This window comes from Mirounga leonina, unplaced genomic scaffold (genome assembly GCF_011800145.1).
Source record: "Mirounga leonina isolate KUSES-001 unplaced genomic scaffold, KU_Mleo_1.0 Mir_91, whole genome shotgun sequence".
In the NCBI taxonomy this organism is placed as follows: Eukaryota; Metazoa; Chordata; class Mammalia; order Carnivora; family Phocidae; genus Mirounga; species Mirounga leonina.
In genome coordinates this window covers 44,892,148-44,914,228 of record NW_023270839.1, presented here as the reverse complement: position 1 = coordinate 44,914,228, position 22,081 = coordinate 44,892,148, and the positions used below count along the sequence as shown (strand labels likewise).

At 45.4% G+C, this 22,081-nt stretch overlaps 1 protein-coding gene across 1 annotated transcript in view; it reads right to left on the bottom strand.

Annotated features, from left to right (window-relative positions):
• Positions 1 to 22,081, bottom strand: part of THSD4 (thrombospondin type 1 domain containing 4) — a 574,978-nt gene that overhangs the window by 543,450 nt on the left and 9,447 nt on the right. Inside the window, exons 2-3 of the mRNA XM_034994843.1 lie at positions 13,141 to 13,257; positions 6,208 to 6,315 (exon numbers count right to left, since the gene is read on the bottom strand). Of these exons, the coding sequence (XP_034850734.1) occupies positions 6,208 to 6,236 (29 nt within the window). The 5' untranslated portion in view covers positions 6,237 to 6,315; positions 13,141 to 13,257. The remainder of the gene's footprint in view (positions 1 to 6,207; positions 6,316 to 13,140; positions 13,258 to 22,081) is intronic.

Here is a 22,081-nt window from a genome sequence, read left to right as displayed (position 1 = left end):
ATGCTGAGCTGAAGTCACCTCTTTTGGATGGCTCAGAACCACCAGCCTGAGTATCAAACCATTTGCGGGACACAAGGTGGTAGCACTGGACCAGGGCGGGTTGAGAGGCGCAGACGCCTGCGGTGTTCTGAATCCGGTGGGCCCTCTGCTGTCTCCTCCCCGCCATCAGGCATTGCTTACTGCATTGTGGATGAGCCTGTGTCCTCCTAACTCGGCTCCCTTCAGCTCGGCCCTGGCCTCAGAACTAACCTGCAGCCAAAGCAAGACCAGCAGGCTCAGGGAAAGGGCCTGCCTGGCTTTCGTGGGGTGAATGTTTCTGATTTGGAGCCTGGATTTATAGACACCTAATCTATGCATATTGGCTTTTATTGCTTATTTCCAGGTTCTCAACTCCTGCAGCCATTTGCGTTTTCTGGACCAGGGCCTCTGGAAAAGGGAGGTGTCTGTCACGGCCTGACTTTTTAAGACACAACACCCTTTGGTAAATTCCCCTCCTCAATGGTAGATTTCTTGAGGAGATGGTTTCTGATACAGCCTTGCAGTGAGGAGGCAGTCGACACAGCTCTGTCCCACCTCAGGCCAATAGCCAGTAGGTGCAAGAATGGAAGGATGGGATGAAGTGAGAGAGAAAGAAGAACCAGAGGGAGCGACGAACGGTCAGTCTTGGAAGAGAGGCAAAGTGCTGTCGTCAGCCGCACTCCAACAATGAAAGGGTTTTCTAAGTCCATCCCAGAATTCTCTGTTGGGAAAATAAAAGAACTGGCAAAAGGAAGACAGTCCTAAAATGAGGATTTCCACAAGTTGGTAGTTACAGGATCTAGCCCCTGGGGGGGGGGGGGGGCAATGTTACCCTGAGGCCTATCAACCCACTTGGGTCCATACGGAATGGGTCACTGGCAGCCCAGTGATCACACTTGACTCCATTGAACCCCTTTTGGTACAGAATGTTCTAGCAAATCCCACAGTCAAGTACTGAGTGATGAGGACATGATCCAGGTGCGGGGCTGTGCCAGGCAGAAAGAAAAATCAATACTGTTTGAATGCCTGCCATCATTTTATAGGTAGGGGTTTGCCAGGGCAGTCCTCCAAAAAACGATTTTATTTCCTCTCCTCTCTGCCTACCATTCAGATGGCTCTCCTACCAGGCTTCCCATAAAAGATTCTTCCCCGGTTCTTCCCCGCTACCCTCATACTTTTCTGCTCCCACCAGAAGAGTCGTGCTCCTACAGAGTCAACCATGTTCCCAAACCTGCTTATTCCGGTGGCTTTGTAAATACCTACAAATATTCAAATGGTACACAAGCCCACGAAACAGAGCACAAAAAGAAAAGAGTAGTTGTTAGCTGTTTCTATAAAAATGAAGCTGAATGCTTTGGAAAGACTCAATAAGGCAAGTAGCCAAGAAAAAAAAAAAAAAACTGCTGGCAAATTAGGTGTGGATGAGACAACTGTAAATGATTAGGGGCAAAAATAATAAAAATTGAGAATCATCTGAACTCGGATTGCTTTGCGAACGTCTTTAAATTCTCACTCCACGTTAAAGAAACCCAAATGGAAACCTTAGATAATGCTTATGGGTGTGGTCTGTGCAAGGACAATCAAGGGCTCATGCTCAAAGAAAAGTCCTTGGCCCCACATCAAAAAAAAATAGTGAGTGAATGTACATGTGCTTTAAGTTAAAAATAAACTGTTGAAGGTGTGTGTATATCATTTGTATGATTTTCTGCTTTAACCTGCTTTTGTAATTAATAATCCTCATCAGGAAAGAAAAATGTCCTACTTTCTTTTACACAAAAGGTAATTATTAACGTATTCATTCAATATTCAGCAAATATTTACTAAGCATCAACTGGGTAGCGGTTTAGATGAGGGCTACCCAAAGTCTCTCCAGCCTTATTAACACCATACAGTTCAATACTAATAATCAAACCTGGGCCCTTCTCCTCTTTTTCCTCCCCCTCCCTCCTCCCACCTTCCTTCCCCTCCACCTCCGCCCCCTCCCACATCCTCTCCCTCTGATCCTCCTCCCCCTCCTCTCTCCCCTCCCCCTTTCCCGCTCTCCCCCTCCCTCTCCCTTCCACTTCCTCCTCCTCTTCCTCCTCTTTCTTGTCTTCTTCCTTCCCCTATTTTCCCCTCTCCTGCCCCATTTCTGGGTCACTGGCATAGGGACATGGATTGAGCCCACAATCCTTCCCAATGACCACATAGTTCTCGATCCCTGAGGGGAGTCTCCGTTTTCACTGATCCATCATACCTCAAACATCACTATTTTGGGCATTCTCATACAAACACATCTTCTCAACCCACTTCTTCTTTTCTTTCTGTATTCAGAATCTTTTTCAGTTGCCCCCAAAACGGCCATCTTTCTCTTTCTCATTTCCAGTTCCTTCTGATTGTATTTCTAAGTGAAGTAGCTGACAGGCATTACAGTAATATTACTTTACTGAAGTGTATATCATGGCAAAGAAAAGCTTTACGTTTCAGAAGACTAAAACCAGACACTTGACCTAAGGCCATCAACCTGTAAACCCCTTAAAACAATCCAGAACCTTACTTCATAAGATCTATAAAAATCACCATCTACCTCTGTAATCTCTCTAATTACATCTGCATTTCTTCAAAACCTGCCGTTCAAAATAAGGTTCACCGAGTCAACGTTGTTTCCTGCCAACTTAACCACTTGTCTGGCATTTTCAACCGTTTTGTTTTCCTCTGTGTTTTCATTCCAAACATCAGCGCTGTCGACTATCCTAAAGCATACTGCAAGGTACAAAATGAGCCCCTGACCAAGCAGACCAGCTCGAGAGAGATTTTTGTTGGCTGGCCATCATGGTAGGTGGTCCTCACCACTTGCTGTACTGATTCTACAGAAAATTGTGTTTGCTTCCACTCAATCACTAAACGAACACATCAAGTTGTAACTGTGCAGATATACATATATATATATATTTTTTAAGGTGCACCATTTGGAGCAAGACTTTAAGAAATGTATGTACTTCTGTTTCACTTAGTATCTTTTCCTCATTAAGCTGTAACAGGTGACAAAGACTCCCTAATGTAGCCTTGACCAACCCTTTGGCCCAAATGGATTTTCCTTGCCCTGAATTTGGCATGGCATCCAGGCTTGTCCCATGTTCAATGAAAACTCACTAACGAACTCCATCAAGAGTTAAAGTTTTAGTGTCTTTTTTTCCTGCCCCTGGGTTTAACAGTGATTCCTTTTATGACAGCAGACTCTGAGCAGGGCAGAGATACTCTTACTATGTTACTACTCAGGGCTTCTCTGTCTTTTTCAATGAGGGAGAAGCTGGCTTTCTGTTTCTTTGTGGCTTGGCAAAAACCGGGGAGGGATTTTTAAAACAAAATCTCTGCCTATCAGAATTGTGAATCCCCTTAAATGGTTTTTCCTCTCAGGGATTTTCTTGGCAGCTAACTTCTAATTTTGACTGTTTTCTCTTTAGGTAGAGAAATCCTCCAGCTTTTCCAATTGATCTTTATGCATTTGGTTGCCTTGATAAATATTAACAAGCCCTTAATATTTGTGTGTGTGCATGTATGTATCATCTACCAATGTTATCAAAGACATCTTGCTCTTAAATTAAACATAGCCCTTTCCCCAAGAACATTTTCTAAAGCATTTATACAAAAGTCACTCTAGTTTTGTTTTTTGGTTTGTTTGGTTGGTTTTTTCAGATTAAACTAGATTTACAAGGCCTTAGAAACAGAATGCAAAATGGTTTATGAGTACCTGGCTTATGAAGAAGGAGACCTCATGGAAAGCTCCAGCTTAGCCCTTGCAAAGAATTACCCATCCTCAGAACTCACATTTGCTCTCTCCTTAGAGCAGAACTCTTGAAGAAATGTCCTGCTGAGTAGCCCTGTTCAAACAACCCCTTCAGAAGGATCCAAACACTGGAGGCCTGGCAAGACTTCCAGAGTTCCATCCCAAGGGTAGCAAGGCCACATCTAGCTTTCAACTACTCCCACCCTGCTCATTTCTAACCTGTGGGCAATTTCTCCAAGAGATTGCACAGCCTGGAGGGTAGCCCTCGAAGAGAAATGGCTTCCAACCATCAATCAGGTCATTACGAGAGGTTCATTGCTTTTGCAGAGGCATCAATTGAAATTCCATCAAGAAGAAAACTGTGAAATGGAGTTCTCCCAAGTCATGGCCTTCTTTGTGCGGCCTCGGCTGCCACATTTTTGAGGATCCTCAGTACTTGCAGGGGCCTTTCTGATGGTGGCCAGACTCACACTTGCTTTCCACATGGTGAACCCACCTTTGGTCACCCACTGCTCTTTTCAATCCAGTTCAGTATATGACTGTGACCACTTCTCTGTCCCCCATTGGGTCCTGGTGCTCAAATATGTTCTGAACTGACCCAGTGGCCCAACTGCATCACTCACTCCCCTGTGGTTAGACAGAGGAATATCAGAGCTTCTACAAAGAGGATACATAGCCCGTGTCTTTAAATACCTCTTAAACTACTTTTCAAACTATAGTTTAAAAATACAAACATACTGATTTAGATTAGTTACCAAATTCTAACCCTGAACAGATCTGGGCTGCCCTGTGAATGGTTGGATTTTGCAGAAGCCTCAGGATGGAGCTTTTCCTGACTTCTCTGACTCTTTGTGACACGCTTGTGAATGACATTAATGAAGAAGGTTGTAGCTCTGCATGGGTCTTTGGATTTCAGGCCTGCACATGTCTGTTCATGTAAAATTATACAAGCAACTAAAGATTAAAGCTCACACACACACACTACACTCAATTAAATGCCAGGCGTTGGCCTAAGAGCATCTGCCCAGTTGGGCAATCATATGTGGCACCACCATAATAACATATTATAGACCATTTTATTTTTTATTGTAAGTTCTAAGCATTTAGGGCTAATGTATAGTATAAGAAAAAAAAGTACAAGATATCCTTAGTGACTCAGCTTTTAAACAAAACCTTCTTCCTTCCCTGCTTTCTAGATTCTGAGTCTATTTAGAGAGTCTCTTGAGATGGCAAGACGAACTTCCTAAAGGAACTGCAACTGCTTACCTGTAGGGATCAAGATTCTTTTAATACTACGCAGCCAAGACAAGCACAGAACAATCCAGATGCTGAGGCTGATATATGAGCTATCACCCATAAATCCTGATTTTAAATGTTGGTGTTTATCAAAACAGACCCATTGAGCTCATAATGTGTAAATGTTACAGATTCAAACTTAGGAAATAAATTTATCTTGATAAAATACTGCCATTGACCATTTTGTATATTGAGTTTTTACATAGCATTTGGAATGATGAATTTTTAAAAGGGTCCATCAGCATAGAGAAAAGTTTGGGGGCAACTGGGTGGCTCAGTCATTAAGTGCCTGCCTTCGGCTCAGGTCATGATCCTGGGGTCCTGGGATCGAGTCCCACATCAGGCTCCCTGCTCAGTGGGGAGTCTGCTTCTCCCTCTACCCCTCCCCCAGCTCGTGCTCTCTTGTGCGCTCTCTCAAATAAATAAAAATAAAATAAAATTTAACAAAATAAAAAATTTTTTTAAATTGAAAAAAAAAGTTTGAAAACAGCCTCGGTGCACGGACGACAGTTCCAGAGCACCAAGCTCTCTTCCCGACCCCACACTCAAGCAATGTGCATCCAGGAGTTGGCCGCATGGTCTTCTTATGCACGAAACAGATAATACTACTTGTTCTATTTACCTCGCCTGGTTGATATCAGGATCAAATAAAAAAATGCAGGTGAAGGTCAAGATGTTCTGAGCAGAAGGAACCAGAGAGGTCACTTTTTAAGCACACTAGGTCAATTAAGTCAAAATTGGTACTGATGCGGCCAGAGGACACAAACGATCTGAAGTTCTCCAGGTAATTCTAGTGTGCAGCCAGGATAAATATCCACATATCCAGGAACATCTTTACTCAAAAATAAAAATCTGAATCCTGGAGGTCTCCTGGGAAATAGCAGAGCACAGGGTAGCAGCCAAGGCTCTTGGACCTCGGCCCAAGCCCCTCTTCCCACAGCACACAGCTCCCTAGGCCTCAGCGGTCCCTGTGAAGAGCAAACTCACCACACCTATGTACAGACTATATCAAAGAGATCACTGACATGCAGACCCAGGAGGCTAGTTACCATAAAGACCATACAGTAAAACGTAAATATCGAATTTCCTATTTTCCTGTTTTCATTTTTAAAAGGTGCTCCACTTACCTGAGAGACCCCATGAAATGAGAAACCATGATGCTGGGCGTCCGGGAAGAAGCAAGGGCTCCTATAAGATGTTACCAATTTTCCACAGATGGGAGTGGTGTCCAGCTCCTGTAGAAGGAACAATAATACTATTTTCAGCATCATTTGCTTAGGAAGACCCTAGAGCCTAAGTGGGCCAATGGAACCAGAAGCGAGCAAATGGAAGACATTAAAACAAAAATGCCACTGCCCAGTTGTGGTTACAAGATTTCCCAATCGAAATGCACATGAGGTAACAAATTTATGGGACATTCAGCACAGGGATTGATCCATAAAAGATGTTCAATAAATTACTATTAGTACAACTATCTCAGAGTCCGGCTAATAGAGTTGGCATTGGGCTAAAGATGGCGTTGGAAATCTAGCTCCCTCTATTAAAGGCTACGTGACCATAGGAAAGTCATTTCACCTCTGTGTGTCTTCGTTTCCCCAACTGTACCCTAGAGCTAAAAATACTGCCTAACAATAAAAAGAAACAGACTGATACATGCTACAGTGTGACGAACCTTGAAGACATTACCCTAAGTGAAAGAAGCCAGCCACAAGAGGCTACATATCGCATGATTCCATTTATAGGAAATGTTCGGAATAAGCAAATCTATAGAGACAAAAAATACCTTAGTGGTTGCCGGGGTCAGGAAGGTGGGGAGGGGCTAACGGGAGGTATGAGATTTCCTCCGGGGATGACAAAAATGTTCTCCAATTACACTGTTGTGACGGCCACACAATCCTGTGAATGTATTAACAACCATTCAATCGTAGATGTTAAATCGGTGAAGGGTATGCTATGTAAATTATATCTCAATGACACTGCTTAAAAACGCAGCCTGAGGAACTGCCACAGTGGTGGGGAATCAGTGAGCAGACGCCCATGTGCTGTGCTCAGCCCAGTGCCTGGCACCAAGCGACATCCGTCCCCAAGTCGCTCTGCTGATATCGATGTGAGTAGAGGTCAAGCGACGCTTCAAATGTGTGATCACAGTAAAAACAGGACGGCAGAACCCCTCACCGGCAAATACCCCTTTACTCAGAAGCCTTTACTGAACAGAATGTCTGAACACTGTCAAATGAGCCAACAGTTTCAAAGGTAAATTATAAACAGCATCAGAAAGCCTGGGATGGGAGGAGAGGCTTGGTTGGAATCTAATAGAACTTGGGCAGAAAACCTATGGCCTGGCCTCCCCTCCTCCTATACCTCCTTTCAGGGAAAGGCATCTAAATGAAGCAAGGTTTCAAGGCGTGCCCCGGGGTCCTCTCCAATAAAGCCAGTTTTCCAAAATCACTGGTTTCCACATTCTTCCCAGGACTTCAAATTTCCTTCCTACTAGAAAGAGAGTGGGGGGTGGAGGGGAGAGGGAGATAAATTATAAGGACTTAAGGAAAGACAGTAATGAGAATCAGAACATTCTATTTCTAGGAAAAAATAATCAAGATTTTAAAAGTCACCACCAGCCCTTTCTGGGGCTATTAAGAAAGTAAAGCCTCTTAACCGTAATCACCTCTAATTAGCCATCAGCAACTCATGAAATTACTCATGGTATTGAAGACCCTCAAAGTCTTGGGTCTCAGCCAGAAGTTACACTGAGATCCACCAGGAAGAAGGCCAACAAGTGTAAATTGGAACAGTTAAAACTCCTCTGAATCCAAGGCATTGTCTTGCTCTTGGAGGGACAGTGGGTATATGCGAAGATAGGATTTGACTTGGGAGGAGGACAAAATCTTTGCCGAGCTCCTAGTAATAATCAACTAATCAATAATTATTTACTTACTATGAGATTCAAGAAAAGGATGAGTCAGTGCTGGGTCTGGCTTTATAATCTAGCTTTGGTGGATAAGATTTAGGGACATGGAATTGTCTGAGAAAAGGACAGTGTTATCTAGAACAGCACAGCGTAAATAGTATTATACAGAGACCCCACGCACAAATCAAGCTAGTTCAAAAGAAGAAGAATCACTATAGAGGGCTGGTCAGACATCAGCAAGGAAGATGGGACGTAAAATCAGCCTTTAGTATATGCAGGTTATGAAGGAACAGTCCCGAGCATCTGGTAAAAGTGTAACCCGCACGACCTAGGTGTGAGACCAACATGCTCATTCATGACCAGCTGACCTTTGGCATTATCACTCTTGTCTCTCAATTTCCTCATCTGTAAAGTGTGGATCCTGTTTGGAACTACCCATAGGGTTGTTCTGAGTATTAAATATTTGTTAAGATTGCATGAACTGGGTGCTAGACAAACACACACACACACACACACACACGACACCACAGCCATGATCTCTTTCCCCAGGGAACTTCGAGTCTAGATGCTGGAGGACTATACACTTTAAACAAACTGAAACAGAAGTAAAATGACAATTGTGATAAGCACCAGGAAAGAAGTGTAAGGTGCCTCAGAAAGTATACCGGGCAGTGGTCAGGGAAGGGTCCCTCTGAGTAAGTGACCGTTATACCGGGGCTTGATGGGTAAGCAGGTGTCAGCCGGTGCGGAGGGGGACATCGCAGAAGGAGGGAGCCCCGTGTGCGCAGGCATGGGAGGAAGAAGGAAGCAGTGTGGCACAACATGGCAATGGAAGGCGAATGTGGGAGGACCTGACCCCCTATCGAGAGCTATAAATCCCCAGGATGGGGTAAATGAATGGCCAAGGGCATGAGGGAAAGAGAAGTGCTAGTGATGACTCCCCCCAGATTTCCGGTGGATGGAAGTAGCAAAACAAGGTACCAGCTGAGCTTTTCTGGCTTTGTCAGGGAAGGAAGGGCAATGCTGAAGAAAGGAGGTGTGCTGCAAAGCAATGGTTTCCAAATCTGACAAGAAGTCAACCAGAAAAACAGCTTACATTATCGACACAATTTGAAAATAGACTTATAGCCACTGTGAAGAACCATGGACCCCGTCCTCTCTGTGTATTTTGCCTTCAGATATTTGCTGATAATAGAATGAAGCCATCATGATCAGCATGTCATCTTAAAATAGGGTTTCTTTCATCTTTATCTTATCCTTTTATTTTGAGAGAGAGAGAGCATGTGTGAGTGGGGTGGGGGGGGCGAGGGAGAGAAAGAATCCCAAGCAGACTCCACACCCAGCATGAAGCCAAATGTGGGGCCCCATCTCACAATCCTGAGATCACGACCTGAGCCGAAATCGAGAGTCAGAAACTTAATGGGCTGAGCCACCCAGGCGTCCCAATCTCATCCTTTGAAGATGTGTATTTGGTGTGTATGTTTTATGTGGTCACATCATACATTGGTTAAAAAGGATAACCAAACAGTACACGGGACTTATATGTGTAAACATTTTTTACTGATGGAGGGTGCAATCAAAACAACTTTTTGGAAGCCACTAGCCTAGAATGTTTTTTGACCAACTTCTTTTTTTTTTATAAATTTTTTTATTGTTATGTTAATCCCCATACATTACATCATTAGTTTTAGATGTAGTGTTCCATGATTCATTGTTTGTGCATAACACCCAGTGCTCCATGCAGAACGTGCCCTCCTCAATACCCACCACCAGGCTAACCCATCCTCCCACCCCCCTCCCCTCTAGAACCCTCAGTTTGTTTTTCAGAGTCCATCGTTTGACCAACTTCTTAATCAGACTTGATTCACTACTTTTATCTCACGATATGGTTGACGAGCTTGTCCGGAAGAGCTGGGAGCAGCTCTGCTATTTCCTGCTGTTCACTTGTGCGTCTATGATTACTATTGTGCTAAATCCGTTCTGCTTTTCAAAGTGGGTCACAACCCCTTAGTCTGTCATGAAATCAATTTTGTGGGTCATAACTTGCACTTGTTTTTTTAACGATTTATTTATTTATTTTAGGGGCATGAGGGGCAGAGGGAGAGAGAGAATCTCAAGCAGACTCCCCACCAAGGGGGGAGCCCAACCCAAGGCTCAATCTCACAACCCTGAGATCACAACCCAAACCAAAATCAAGAGTCTGAGGCTTAACCAAACGAGCTACCCAGGTGCCCCATAATCTGCACTTTTTAAGATGAAAGAGAAAAGAACGAAAGAGCAGAGAAATGCACTGGTGTCCATCGCACACAGGGAGGGTAACCATGTCTCGCTACGGCTCACGGAATTGTTTAAATGCCCTTGCTCAGGAAGACCAGAAGGCCTGGCAGGGTTCTGCCTGACCAGGGGGAATAAAATCATGAAGATGAGGCAAAGCCACATTATCCAATGCCCCGAAAAGCCGCACCAGGAGAATTCTGATGAGAGGCCGAGAAAGAGCCGTTGTAGGTTCTGGACCAGGGAGGTTTGAAGAAAGTGAGGTTTCCTGAAAATTCATCTGGCAATACTGTGCCAAGCTAGCAAGTTGAGTAAACATGCTATCTGTGGAGCCCATTCTGCTCTTTGAGGTTTGCTTCTGTTGATTTATAACTTTTCTTGACAGTGATCAAAAAATCCAACAATCTAGTTTCTGTTAGAACATATGCTCCCTGGGGGATGGAGGCCCGACCCTGTCTCCTTTCCACAAAAATCTGCAGGAAGGCTGAACAGTCACCTGGTTCAGGTCAGGCTCACGGCACAGTCCCCACACACCAGGTGGAAGAGGCAGGGGGTTGCAAGGCTCAGTATGGTGGAGACAGAAAGAGGAGCCATGAGAGGTCCAACCCAGGGCAGAAAACACCTCCCAACCCCAGAAGAGGCCACTGTGCCCTGGACAATGGCACTATCCTGCTGCCCCTTCCCCACAGGCCCACCTCTGAGGATCTTTCCTGCCCCTTCTCCTCATGGCCTGACCAGAACTCCTGGAAAAACCCACCCGATTTCCGCGTACCCTGGAAGTGAAGGATCTGCTCAGCCTCTTGTGTGTGGGTTCCGAGAGGCCCACCCTGAGGCCACACCCCAACTCCAGGGTCCAGTTCCACCTCCCCGCCTTCCCCCCACACTCAGCCTTCTCCCTCTGGAACTCCCATAATGTAAAGCAACCAACCGCGCAGACAAAAGCCACACTCCCTGGGGCGGTGGAAGAGATACACCGCCACAAGAATGAGGACCAGAGATTTTAGGAGGCAGTTCCAGACCCCAAATCAGCACCCAGTACCATGTGGTGGGGGCAAGTCTCAGAACCTGCCCTTTCCTTTATGAAAGCCACCCCCTGAAGGTCCTGACAGAACGAGAGCCTCCACACCGGGCCTACGTTCCGCCCTACCCTGTCTTTACCAACATCACCAACACCTTTTCTTGCTCTGCCACCATTTCTGCCAATTTTCTTCCCACAGAGCCGTGGCCGGCTGTTTGCAGTGCCCCCTACCTGACATTCCAGTTGTCTGTGGACAAAAGTACCAGGATGTAGGCTCCCAACATCAGTGTTCAACCCATGACTGTCTTCCATTATCAGTCAAGGGGAAGAAGAGTCAGAAACTAGCTTTTACTAAGCACCAGATATGGGACATGAATCATATGATTTAATCCTCACAACAAACCTGAGGCCACACGGTGGGTGGAGGGTAGGCCTGGGACTTGAGCACAGATCACCGACACCAGAGCTGGTCCTCTTTTCATGCTATTAGACTCACTGCCTCCCACCTAGCAGAGATTCATGCTTAGCTAGACATTTAGTAAATAAATGAATGGATGGATGGATAGATGGATGGATGGATGGATGGATGGATGCTCTCCTAAGGGATTGGGTGTGCCTCACAGATTTGCTGGCAGATGAAACACTTCAGGACATGATTGTTTACTGTGCCATGAATACCGTCTAGAGCAAAGTGAGCCAAGATGAGTGACTTAATAATCTATTATTTCAGATAATAATAATCATGAGGCTGAGGATATTAGCAAACATCTACTGACTGGCTACCATGTGCCAAATGGCATTCTCCATGCTTGACATACATTATCTCATTTCATCCTCACAACAGTCTCATGAAGGGAGTACCATTGGGAAATGGAGGTACAGAGAAGTTAAGTCACTTTTCCAAGCCACCCAGTGAGTAGGTAAGGGAGTTAGGATTTAAATCCAGGCAGCCCGAGCCCAGATTTTATGCACTAGATCATCATTTGACACTGTCTTCTACCCTCATCCAGACCGGGCTGGCTTAAATGATCAGAGCAGAGACGTGTGACTTTCACGTCTAAGTCACGTCTAAGAAGATGACTTCTTAGAAAACAGGGCCCGGGGCGCCTGGGTGGCTCAGTTGGTTAAGCGACTGCCTTCGGCTCAGGTCATGATCCTGGAGTCCCGGGATCAAGTCCCGCATCGGGCTCCCTGCTCGGCAGGGAGCCTGCTTCTCCCTCTAACCCTCCCCCCCTCTCATGTACTCTCTCTCTCTCATTCTCGCTCTCTCAAATAAATAAATCTTAAAAAAAAAAAAAAGAAAGAAAAAAGAAAACAGGGCCCACATCTGATTTCTCTCTGCTCTTGCTGATACTTATCAGTGGCTGCAGACTGCCCTAGAACCAGAAGGAAGGTGCTGACCCACCACAGACCCGTGCTGCCTCCAGAGGGGCCGACCTTCCCAAGCCCTCCGGTGGCTGTCATCACACCCCAAAGCCCTTGCAGGAAATCCGGCCCCAGGCAGCAAGGTATTCCAGGCCAAGACCCGAGGAGTCCCCGGCCAGGTCACATTTCTAGCCTCTTCCAGCTGAGCGAAGCCAGTCAGAAAAACATTCCCCTCCCCATCTTCTGTGCTCCCTCTTGTGTCCTACCCCCTTGCAGGGCTTGTCCTTTCTTCTCTGTCATAGGCAAACTCAGCCACATGATTCATTTCTTCCCAACGAGCCTCCATTCTGCAAACTGGCTGGCTTACCCAGAGCAACCTGCAAACCCATAGAATCCAATTTAGGGAAAATGTATGAAGAGCCATTGAAACTCCCCGGATACTTTCAAGCAAACACATTACAGCAGGCTTGGTTACTCAATTAAGAAAACACCTACCTCTCCTTTCTTACCTGGAGGAATTGGTAATCAGCACAGATGAGTTAAGGATTTCAATACGAATTGCATCATTTTCATGGTCATTAACACTGATGTGGTTTACCTTTGTTTTCAGTCCTAAAAAAAATGTTTCCCAGGTAACTAAGGAGAATATTCAAGGTCAGAAAAATCGGGAAGGCAAGATACTTAAAATAAATGAGCCGTTTGTTCCTGCTTCTGTACAAAGTTGTTTTTTCAGTTTCAAATGACACGATACTACGGATCAAAGGCAGAAATGCATCTGGAGAAAGACCTTTTCTCTTCCCCAAATATTACTTGGTCATTTGATTTACAGCACTCGATAAACCCTGTTAAATGTCTTTACTTCCCTGTAAGTCTCCAGCAGAATGCCGATCTAGCAATTGTCACAGTGTATCACTGTGATTCAAGTTTGTCTTTGAACCCCCATAACACAAGACAACAGAAGAGTAAAGACTCTTCTAAAAGGCTTGTTTTTTATGTTCCTGAAGCCTAGAACAGCGCCTGGGGCACAGTAGGGGCTCCTTGATGACAGAGAGAATTTACATTTAGTCTCCCTCGGAGGGCCTTCTCTCCAAAACGATCATACTGTGTCTCCAGTGTTTCCATTGTCCAGGTACCGTTGTCCAGCCCAGCCTCTGAACAGCCACTCTGCTTCCACAATAATTGCTAACGCTTTCTGAAATTTACACTATTGATGATATTCTCCGGCCCCCTCCAGAAGCCTCCAACATGCAAATCAACAGCTGTGATGGGCTGCTGGCCACCCTATCTAGGGATCAAAAACACCCAGAGACAGCCCCAGCCCTCCTCCCCAGTCTGAGGACTCAATCTTTCCCCAGCACCCTCTGCCAAAAGCAGTTTGTGATCCCTAGGTTGTAGTTATCAAAGGAAACAAGATCAGACTCCCACAACTGAGCTCTGCATGGGAACCACAGATTTGTGGCCCGGGCCCTCTCCCAGGATGCTGAGCCAGCTCATTTCAAAAACCAGCTTGGTCAAAGGCAGGTGGCCATGGGACTAACGGCAGCTTTGGCTCAGGCTGAGCCAACCTCCTGCTCCACCTCCTTTCCTTCTGATACAAACTCAGGTCCTGCCACCTGCAAATGACCTCTTGCCACTCCAGCAAGCAGTGTGTGCATCTGTGCGTGTGCGTGTATGCACATGTGCGTGTGTGTGTGCACGTGCACACACGTATCGGGGAAGAAGGGTGTACCAGAAGCACTAACAGTAAAAGAACAGATTCGTAGAGGGCAAGTGCCACGTTCATCTACAAAATGGGCCCAGGCGAGACTTCAGGGCTGGGAGGAACACAGTGCATGTGGTCTTCTTTCAGGAAAAAAGTTTTCTATAAAATTAGGCACGTTTGGGGCGCCTGGGTGGCTCAGTTGGTTAAGCGACTGCCTTCGGCTCAGCTCATGATCCCAGAGTCCCGGGATCGAGTCCCGCATCGGGCTCCCTGCTCAGCGAGGAGCCTGCTTCTCCCTCTGACCCTCCCCCCTCTCATGTACTCTCTCTCTCTCATTCTCGCTCTCTCAAATAAATAAATAAATCTTTAAAAAAAAAAATTAGGCACATTTATATATGTTCTCAAGACAACCTAGGAGGTAGGTGCCCTCGATCTCCCCATTTTACAGAAAAGGAAGCTGAGGCTGTTAGCTGTGAAGCAGTTTGTCCGCAGTCCCAGAACTAGTAAGTGAGCAACAGGATCTGAACCTAGGCCACTGCATAGCTGTCTCCCGGGCCTCCTAACACGCTACATCATAGACACGTTTCCAGGAAAGCTGCTCGTGTTCACGCTGACCCAGTGCACAACACGCAGGCCGCAGCATGGGTCCTAGCCGGGGGTGCTGCCGTGGGTGAGGTTGTGCTCTGCCCTGCTCGTTGCAGGGCGGCTTTGGCCTCGGCTCCCGGAGATTTCCTCAGTGCCCGCACGCACTTGCCCGGCCAGAACACGTCCTGGCTCAGTACTCCTCGGCCGCCATAAATCAGCCAGCCTCACGCTCTGCCCTTGGTGCTTCCGAACATCAGGGGAAAGGATTTGCCATTTTGTTTGCTTGGCTCTTGGGACTTCTGCATTGACATTCGAATTATGTTATTATTTTTTTAAGTGATAGAAATCTAGTCAATGATTTGTAGCAATCACTGCTGTACCGTGTATGCCAAGAGGCTCCATATATCCTCCCAGAAAGAAGCAGAAGCCTAGCAAATTAGTCTTACTTCCTTTACACAATTCTGTGATGGGCTGGTATTAGGTAAAGCCGAAATCAGGTGCTGTGATTAAAAGATTATGATAATGTGAAACAGACAGCCATGTCATGAATTAGGAAATATACTTAAGGAAACCAAGAGAAGCAAGTCAGTGGAGTCAAAGGTCACACAGAGGTCAAGGGGGACAATACAAGGCAATTAGGTGTAGCAGAATGAAACTGTTACCATACCCCTTTTCTCCAGCTTCAATGGCTGTGCAAATCTGTTCTCTTCCTGTCTCTTGTGTCTGCTTTGTTGACGCTCCTTGTGACCCAAACCAGGACAAGAAAAATATCAACAATAACAGCTTCCACAAATGAGCTGTGCATGCGGGGGAAGGACTCTGACCTCTCTGATTATTATCTCAGGACTCTTTCCTCCCCACTCCATCATCCCGCTCATCACTGAGATCATTACACTGTGTCCCTGATTTCCCTGTGAACCTTTGTCAGCAATCAGATGGGCATGTTTCTGGGTTCTCTATTCTGTGCCACTGACCTATGTGCCCGACCCATTGCTAACACCACACGGTCTGAATTTGTGTAGCTATAGAGGTCTTGAAACCTGGCAGACCGATTCCTCCTACCACATTCTTTTTTTGCAAAATTATTTTTAGAAGTTTGATTATGATGTACCACGGTACGGATTTCTTTGGGTTTATCCTGTTGGGGATTCACTAAAGCCTCCTGATTCTGTGGGTTTGTATCTTAGCCTAACCCCAGGAAGTTTTAGTTCACTAAGTATTTTTCAGTCCCACCTTCTTTCTTCTGTCTTAGGATTTCAGAGACATTATTATAGTCCTACAGCTTCCTAAGGATCTGTCCTTTATTTCCCCTCCCCCAGTCTGTTTTCGCTCTGTTGCTCAGATCTGGTAATTTTTATTGTTACAGCTTCAAATTCACTGATTTTTTCCTCCATCATCTCCATGAGATTTTATTTCAGTTATATTTTTCAATTCAAAAGCTGTCATTTGGTTCTCCTTTATGTCTGCTCTTTTTTTCTGAGACTTTCTGTTTTTTCCTCATTTGTCTCAAGCACGTTCATAGTTGCTCACTGAAGTATTTTATGACAGCCGCTCTAAAAGCTTTGCCAGATAATTCTCACGTCTCCATCATCTTGGTGTTGGCCTTGATTGTCCTTTCTCATTCAGTTGGAGCTCTTCCTGGTTCTTGGTATGATGAGTAATGTTCAATCAAAACCTGGATGTTTTAGGTATCGTGTTATGAGGCTCTAGATCTTATGTAAACCTACCATTATGGCCGGGGGAGAGGGAAGCCCAGATTTGCCACTTGGCCTTCACTGACATTGGCAGGGGGAGGGAAGACCCATCATAACTACTGAGCAGGGATAGGAGTTCAGCTCTCCAGCAGGTCCCATTGATACTTCCCTGGCTGGAAGGGGTAGGAATGCCTCACTACCGTGCCTCATATGGCCTCCACTGGCACCACTGGTGGGAGGGAAAGGGGGATAAATAGCCTCCTTACTACTGGGTGGTGTTAAGAGTCCTGACTCCCTAGAAGTCCTAGCAACAGCAATCAGACAACAAAAAGAAATAAAAGGTATTCAAATTGGCAAAGAAGAAGTCAAACTCTCTCTTTTCGCAGACGACATGATACTTTATGTGGAAAACCCAAAAGACTCCACCCCCAAATTACTAGAACTCATCCAGCAATTCAGTAATGTGGCAGGATACAAAATCAATGCACAGAAATTAGTTGCTTTCTTATACACTAACAATGCAACTGTAGAAAGAGAAATTAAAGAAACAATTCCATTTACAATAGCACCAAAAACTGTAAGATACCTCGGAATAAACCTAACCAAAGAGGTAAAGGATCTATACTCTAGGAACTACAAAACACTCATGAAAGAAATTGAAGAAGACACAAAAAGATGGAAAAATATTCCACGCTCATGGATCGGAAGAATAAACATTGTTAAAATGTCTATGCTACCCAGAGCAATCTATACCTTCAGTACCATCCCGATCAAAATTCCAGTGACATTTTTCAAAGTGCTGGAACAAACAATCCTAAAATTTGTATGGAATCAGAAAAGACCCCGAATCGCCAAGGCAATGTTGAAAAAGAAAAACAAAGCTGGGGGCATCACGTTGCCCGATTTCAAGCTATATTACAAAGCTGTGATCACCAAGACAGCATGGTACTGGCACAAAAACAGACACATAGACCAATGGAACAGAATAGAGCGGCCAGATATGGACCCTCAACTCTATGGTCAAATAATCTTTGACAAAGCAGGAAAAAACATGCAATGGAAAAAAGACAGTCTCTTCAATAAATGGTGCTGGGAAAATTGGACAGCCACATGCAGAAGAATGAAACTCGACCATTCTCTAACACCACTCACAAAGATAAACTCAAAGTGGATGAAAGACCTCAATGTGAGACAGGAATCCATCCAAATCCTAGAAGAGAACATAGGCAGTAACCTCTTTGACATCGGCCACAGCAACTTCTTTCAAGATACATCTCCAAAAGCTAGTGAAACAAAAGCAAAAATGAACTTTTGGGACTTCATCAAGATAAAAAGCTTCTGCACAGCAAAGGAAATAGTCAACAAAACAAAGAGGCAACCCACGGAATGGGAGAAGATATTTGCAAATGACACTACAGATAAAGGGCTGGTATCCAAGATCTATAAAGAACTTCTCAAACTCAACACCCAAAAAACAAATAATCAAGTCAAAAAGTGGGCAGAAGATATGAAAAGACACTTCTCTGAAGAAGACATACAAATGGCTAACAGACACATGAAAAAATGTTCATCATCATTAGCCATCAGGGAAATCCAAATCAAAACCACACTGAGATACCACCTTACACCAGTTAGAATGGCCAAAATGGACAGGGAAAGAAACAACAAATGTTGGAGAGGTTGTGGAGAAAGGGAAACCCTCTTACACTGTTGGTGGGAATGCAAGTTGGTACAGCCACTTTGGAAAACAGTGTGGAGGTGCCTCAAAAATTTAAAAATAGAGCTACCCTATGACCCAGCAATTGCACTACTGGGTATTTACCCCAAAGACACAGATGTAGTGAAAAGAAGGGCCATATGCACTCCAATATTCATAGCAGCAATATCTGCAATAGCCAAACTGTGGAAAGAGCTGAGATGCCCTTCAACAGATGAATGGATAAAGAAGATGTGGTCCATATATACAATGGAATATTACTCAGCCATCAGAAAAGATGAATACCCAACTTTTACATCAACATGGATGGGACTGGAGGAGATTATGCTAAGTGAAATAAGTCAAGCAGAGAAAGTCAATTATCATATGGTTTCACTTATTTGTGGAACATAAGGAATAACATGGAGGACATTAGGAGAAGGAAGGGAAAAATGGGGGGGGGAATTGGAGGGAGAGATGAACCATGAGAGACTATGGACCTGAGAAACAAACAGGGTTCTAGAGGGGAGGGGGGAGGGGGGAGGGGTTAGCCCAGTGATGGGTATTAAGGAGGGCACGTACTGCATGGAGCACTGGGTGTTATATGAAAACAATGGATCGTGGATCACTACATCAAAAACTAATGATGTATTGTATGGTGACTAACATAATATAATAAAATTAAAAACTACAAAAAAAAAAAAAGAGTCCTAACTCCCCACTAGGCCATCTCTGAACACCCCAGTGGGGAGAGGGAGGGATGTCTTATTGATGCTCGGTGAGAATGAAAGTCCAGGCTCCCCTCATATCTCAACTGAGAAAAGAGCCCTCCAAAATGGTCTAGGTTGTCACCATGCACTTAGGAACAAAGAATGAGTGACCCCAGAAATGGAGAAGGTATGGCTGGAGGTCATCCGGCAAGTTCGTGCAAAGTCAGGACTCAACACCCATGCCCCTGGTTCCAAGATCACTTGTCTGTAAACCAAAGAGTAAGCTCTTAAAGCACAGGAAGAATACCAGCCCCCAGCCAATGCAAAATGAAAAGTCTCACTGGCCAAAGGATAGTGGCTGCCTCCTTTCACATCCTGCCAGACCCCAGGCCAGAAAGCACACGTGGTTATGCACCATTATCCTCTAAACAACACAAACAGACGTCTACTCAAGACAGGCCTTCTGTCCAAGACACACAGCAAAAGCACACTCGCGAGCCAAGAGCTACAGCATCACGGTCACCTTCAGGGCTGGTGGTCTTCCATCTGGAGAGGATCCTGGCTTTCTTACCATTGGAATCCCTGAAACCAAGATACACCCAGGAGCTGCAGAACTCAGAGCAGCCAACAGGCCAGGCGCCCCCCTCCTGGCTGGAGAGCTGGGTCTGCACCCAGCTGGAGGCGCCTGCCCGGGACCTGGGGCCTCTGGTCTGGTCCCAGCGGGCCAGCCAGCGGTCTCAGCCCAGCACTGCTTATTCTTCTGCAAGGGAAAGCTGGTGACCCGGGAAGGGAAACTGCTTTCTAACAGCCTTTGTTTTCATTTCCATTTAAAAAGGTTAGTGACTTTACTGTGTGTGCAAAGAACCAAAGCCACAGTTTCAAAGTGGCTCAGCATGTTTGGGGGCTGATCAAATATACAGAACTTTTGGGTGGGGAGGAAGAGAAAGGGAAGGAGGGAACAAAAGTTTATTCCACGTTCACCATGTGCCAGACATACGTCTGGGTCCTCCTTCCATGCCATCCCGGGCCTCTACAGTAAAAAGTCAAGGCAAAATCAAGTTCCAAGGCCCTTACCATAGGTCATCATGCTGTTGAGAGTCAGGCAGAATTGCCAGACTCCGCAACAGTATATGATAATAAACAATTTCATGGGATACAATTGGAATCAGGAGATGGAATGACGATAACAATGTGAATAAAGTCATTTGATGCCTAAATTTTGAAATGATACGATTAAAAATTTTTAACGCGTTAGAATAACTACTTAAAGAATTACAGGGGTGCCTGGGTGGCTCAGTCGGTTAAGCAGCTGCCTTCGGCTCAGGTCATGATCCTGGGGTCCTGGGATCGAGCCCCACATCTGGCTCCCTGCTCAGCGGAGAGCCTGCTTCTCCCTCTCCCTCTGCCTGCCACTCTGCCTACTTGTGCTCTCTATCTGTCAAATAAATAAATAAAATCTTAAAAAAAAAAAAAAAAGAATTACAAACTGTGTCGAAGTAATTGCCTACCTTGGTATCACCCAAGATGATAAATACCCACAATCGTTTGAATCAATTTGTGAATTAAGCTATATACTCTTATGGGCATTCGGACTTCTACAAGTGATTTTGTTAAGTACTGGGATATTTTAGCATTCACTCTTTTATAATTTAAAACAATTTTCAAGCGCTTTATAGTCAACAAACTCTGACCAGTAGGCCAAACCTGACCCACTGCCTGTTTTGTGGTATCCTCAAATTAAAAAAAAAAAAAAATAGAAAAAATCAGAAGGATACTATTTTATGACATAAAAATTATACGAAATTCAAACTGAGATATCTGTAGAAAAACAAACAAACAAACAAACAAAAAGGTTTTACTAGAACACAGCCTGGCCCACATCTTGACGTGCTATGGCTCTTCCCATGCTCAAAAGGCAGAGGTGATTCATTGCCACAAAGCCCATCCAGCCCGCAGAGCTGAAATACTAATTCTCTGGTCCTTTACGAAAAAAGCCTGTGGAGCCCTGATCTAGGCCCTCTGTCAAATAGTGGTGCCAGATTAAAAACATACCAAGATGATGATGATGAACCACCACCACCAGCGTGGTTCTTGAGGGAGCCAAAGAGCCGGCATGAGATACTCATCGAGCAATTTATGAGCAACCTTAGAGATAACGCTGATCCACAACGGGAAAAGCAACATTAAAGCAAAACGACACTTTCTGGGAGAATGTATCAAGCACACAGCACGCTCTTTGCATTTATTTTACGGGAACAAAGAAAGTCAATTATGAGAGATCTGAATCCTGCGAGGTCTTCAAGAATGCAGCCCTCCCATCAGACCCAGCAGGCTTCTATTTCCTTCCCCTCCACCCACATTGATTCCCTGTTACGCTGAGGGCCCCCTCAAGTCTCTGAACTCCCACCAGTCAGTCTGATGCCCCTCTCTTGGCCCGCAGCCTTCCTACTGCATAATGTTTATCACACCCATCATCCTCTCAGCCTGCCCCCTCCCCAAGGCTGTAAGTACCCCCCCCCCCCAGGCAGGAAGACCATCTTCTTTATCTTCAAGATGGTAAGTAAGGCACATTGGAGGCCCTTCCTTTCATCACAGAGATGAACACTGTCTCCTCTAACTCTTACGGTGCCTACCGCGATTCCTGGTCCATTTCACACAGGAGGAAGCTGAAGTTCAAGGAGGTTAAGACTACCTGTCCCCAGCCGCACGGGCAGTAAGTGGCAGAGTCAGGACTGGAGTTCACACCGTTGACAACGCAGGGCGCTGCTACCTGAGGGGCCCCAGAGGCTCAGAAAGCACTGGATGCAGGAGTAAGGGACTGCCCAGAGCTGCCCACACGGAACCCACCCCCACCAGCAGAGGAACACGACCTCGGAAGCTGCGAGACCTCCCGCCCCACTCTGCTGAGAGGAAGCAGCCGGGCACCAAAGAGCACACACTGCACAATTCCATTTCCAGGTGAGCACCCGATGAACGCTCACAGGATTCCCTGTGTGCAAGTCAGGGAGGCCGCACCTCCCCACGCCTCTTGCTAGGAGTGAGGTGCCGA